Source organism: Chondrus crispus, genomic scaffold (assembly GCF_000350225.1).
Source record: "Chondrus crispus Stackhouse genomic scaffold, scaffold_86, whole genome shotgun sequence".
NCBI lineage: Eukaryota > Rhodophyta > Florideophyceae > Gigartinales > Gigartinaceae > Chondrus > Chondrus crispus.
The window spans coordinates 213,494-215,222 of NW_005178773.1; the positions used below are offsets into that span (position 1 = coordinate 213,494).

Genomic DNA, 1,729 nt, shown 5'->3' on the forward strand with positions numbered 1-1,729 from the left:
AGGGTAGACGTTTATAAAAGCAGGTTGGCTTGTGATCTTTGCACAAATCAGGCAGGAATCCCAGAGTGTCACCCCGTCCACGAGGGCGTTTGGTATTTTTCAAACTAGATACGACCAAGAAACAAGCTGCCAGCAGCGTTTTCGAACAGAGATGAAAGGTGTCGTTTACTGATACCAAGTACGGCGCAACTCCGCCCATCTCTACTCATCGTCACTACAGGTTGCAAACACTATTCCACGACCATGACGATGTAAGGGAACGCTACTTGGGACCTTCCACTCATTCCTCTTAGACGGTGAACTGGACATCGAGAACCATCTCGCCGTCCACATTCGACCGCCCCAACCTGCGGTGAATCCTTACCCCGTTGACCACAACGCTCACCACCCAATTCGTATACTTATTGAAGCAGTTGTTGAAGTGGAACAGCGTGATCTTGTACTTCCCTGGAACCATGTTCGTGAACGACACAGCTTCCTTGCCGGCCGGAGTGTCGCCGCACGCGGCCACCAAGTTGTCATTGATACGGCCTCCTACAGATCCAGGGGGACCAACAACGGAAAGGTCGAAGTCATCGGACGAATCCCACGCCACGTCCACCACGATCGGCCGCACAACTGTCCGGAATGAAAGGCACTCCCTGGCGTCCGACGTCGAGATCGTCCGGAACACAGACCCATCCGTGTTCTGAATGTTGTAGTTGCGGATCGGAAGACGGATGCAGAGGTCGTCGAGGAACTCCTCCTGGTTACCCATGGCGCCACGACGAGCGACGCCCTTGCGGTCGCGCTGGAATGCCAGAGGCGTCAGACGGAAGTAGTTTTTCGGGAACGCGGGGCTCAGTCCATTGGGCCGGTACTTGTTGATCGGCGTGGTGCCTGAGCCTGATTCAATGAGCGCCGCGCCAGTGGTGCGAACGTTGCCGAGCGTTCTCCCGCCGGGGAAGTTACGGCAGATGAATGCTGAGCGGGTGTAGTCTGGCCCGCGGAGAAGGATCTTCGCACCCTTGGGACGCATGGAGCCGTCAGCGCGGCAGAAGCGGAACAGGCATGAGCGGCCGCATTGCGCGTTCGCTGTGAAGGCGATAGCGGCCAGGAGAAGGACGAACAGGAATGAAGCGTTCATTGTTGGTATGTGAAGACTGCCGCACCGAAATGAAGGCTGTTGAGGTTGTGGAGATGACACTTGCTTCCCCTTGCGTTGAGCGCTCTCTTTATACTCATGAACGTGTCCGCGATTTACTCCATGGATGGGCTTTTTGATCGAGAAGACCTTGCCCTCCCCGAATATCGGGCGTTGGCCATGCCCTTGAGACAAAAATAATTCGTATGGAAAGCAAAACTTCAGACTTGAACTCTTGGTGCACTATTCACCGTTCGGTTCATGCCCATGACCACGGAGTAGCAATAAAGCTGTGCCAGAGATGGACATGTGCATTTGACTTCTACTTCGATGCCTCGTCACGAATCCTACATGTCAATGGCAGATCGCAGTTTTTTTTGGCACTTTGACGGATTCGAGAAAGATGAATTTTAACGAGGGATTATATTAGATGTGGAGAAACCTGAACAACAGAGACAAGGAAAGATTCTCCATAATAAATGCGGCGAAGAGTACAAGACAAACATGAAAGACAGGACAAACATGAGAGACACGACACTGGTTGTGGCAGAATAGAAAAAACCCCCTCCCGCCCTGGAAGGCTGAAAATTGACGTTGTTTGTTGAA

The 1,729-nt window shown here is 52.7% G+C and overlaps 1 protein-coding gene across 1 annotated transcript; it reads right to left on the reverse strand.

The window, feature by feature from the left end:
- Positions 1-289: 289 nt before the first annotated feature.
- On the reverse strand, positions 290-1,126 carry CHC_T00008308001 (Gal-2,6-Sulfurylases II). Its single transcript, XM_005711540.1, has one exon. It carries the CDS (start codon positions 1,124-1,126, stop codon positions 290-292), a length of 837 nt encoding a protein of 278 aa, XP_005711597.1.
- Between the last annotated feature and the right edge of the window lie 603 nt (positions 1,127-1,729).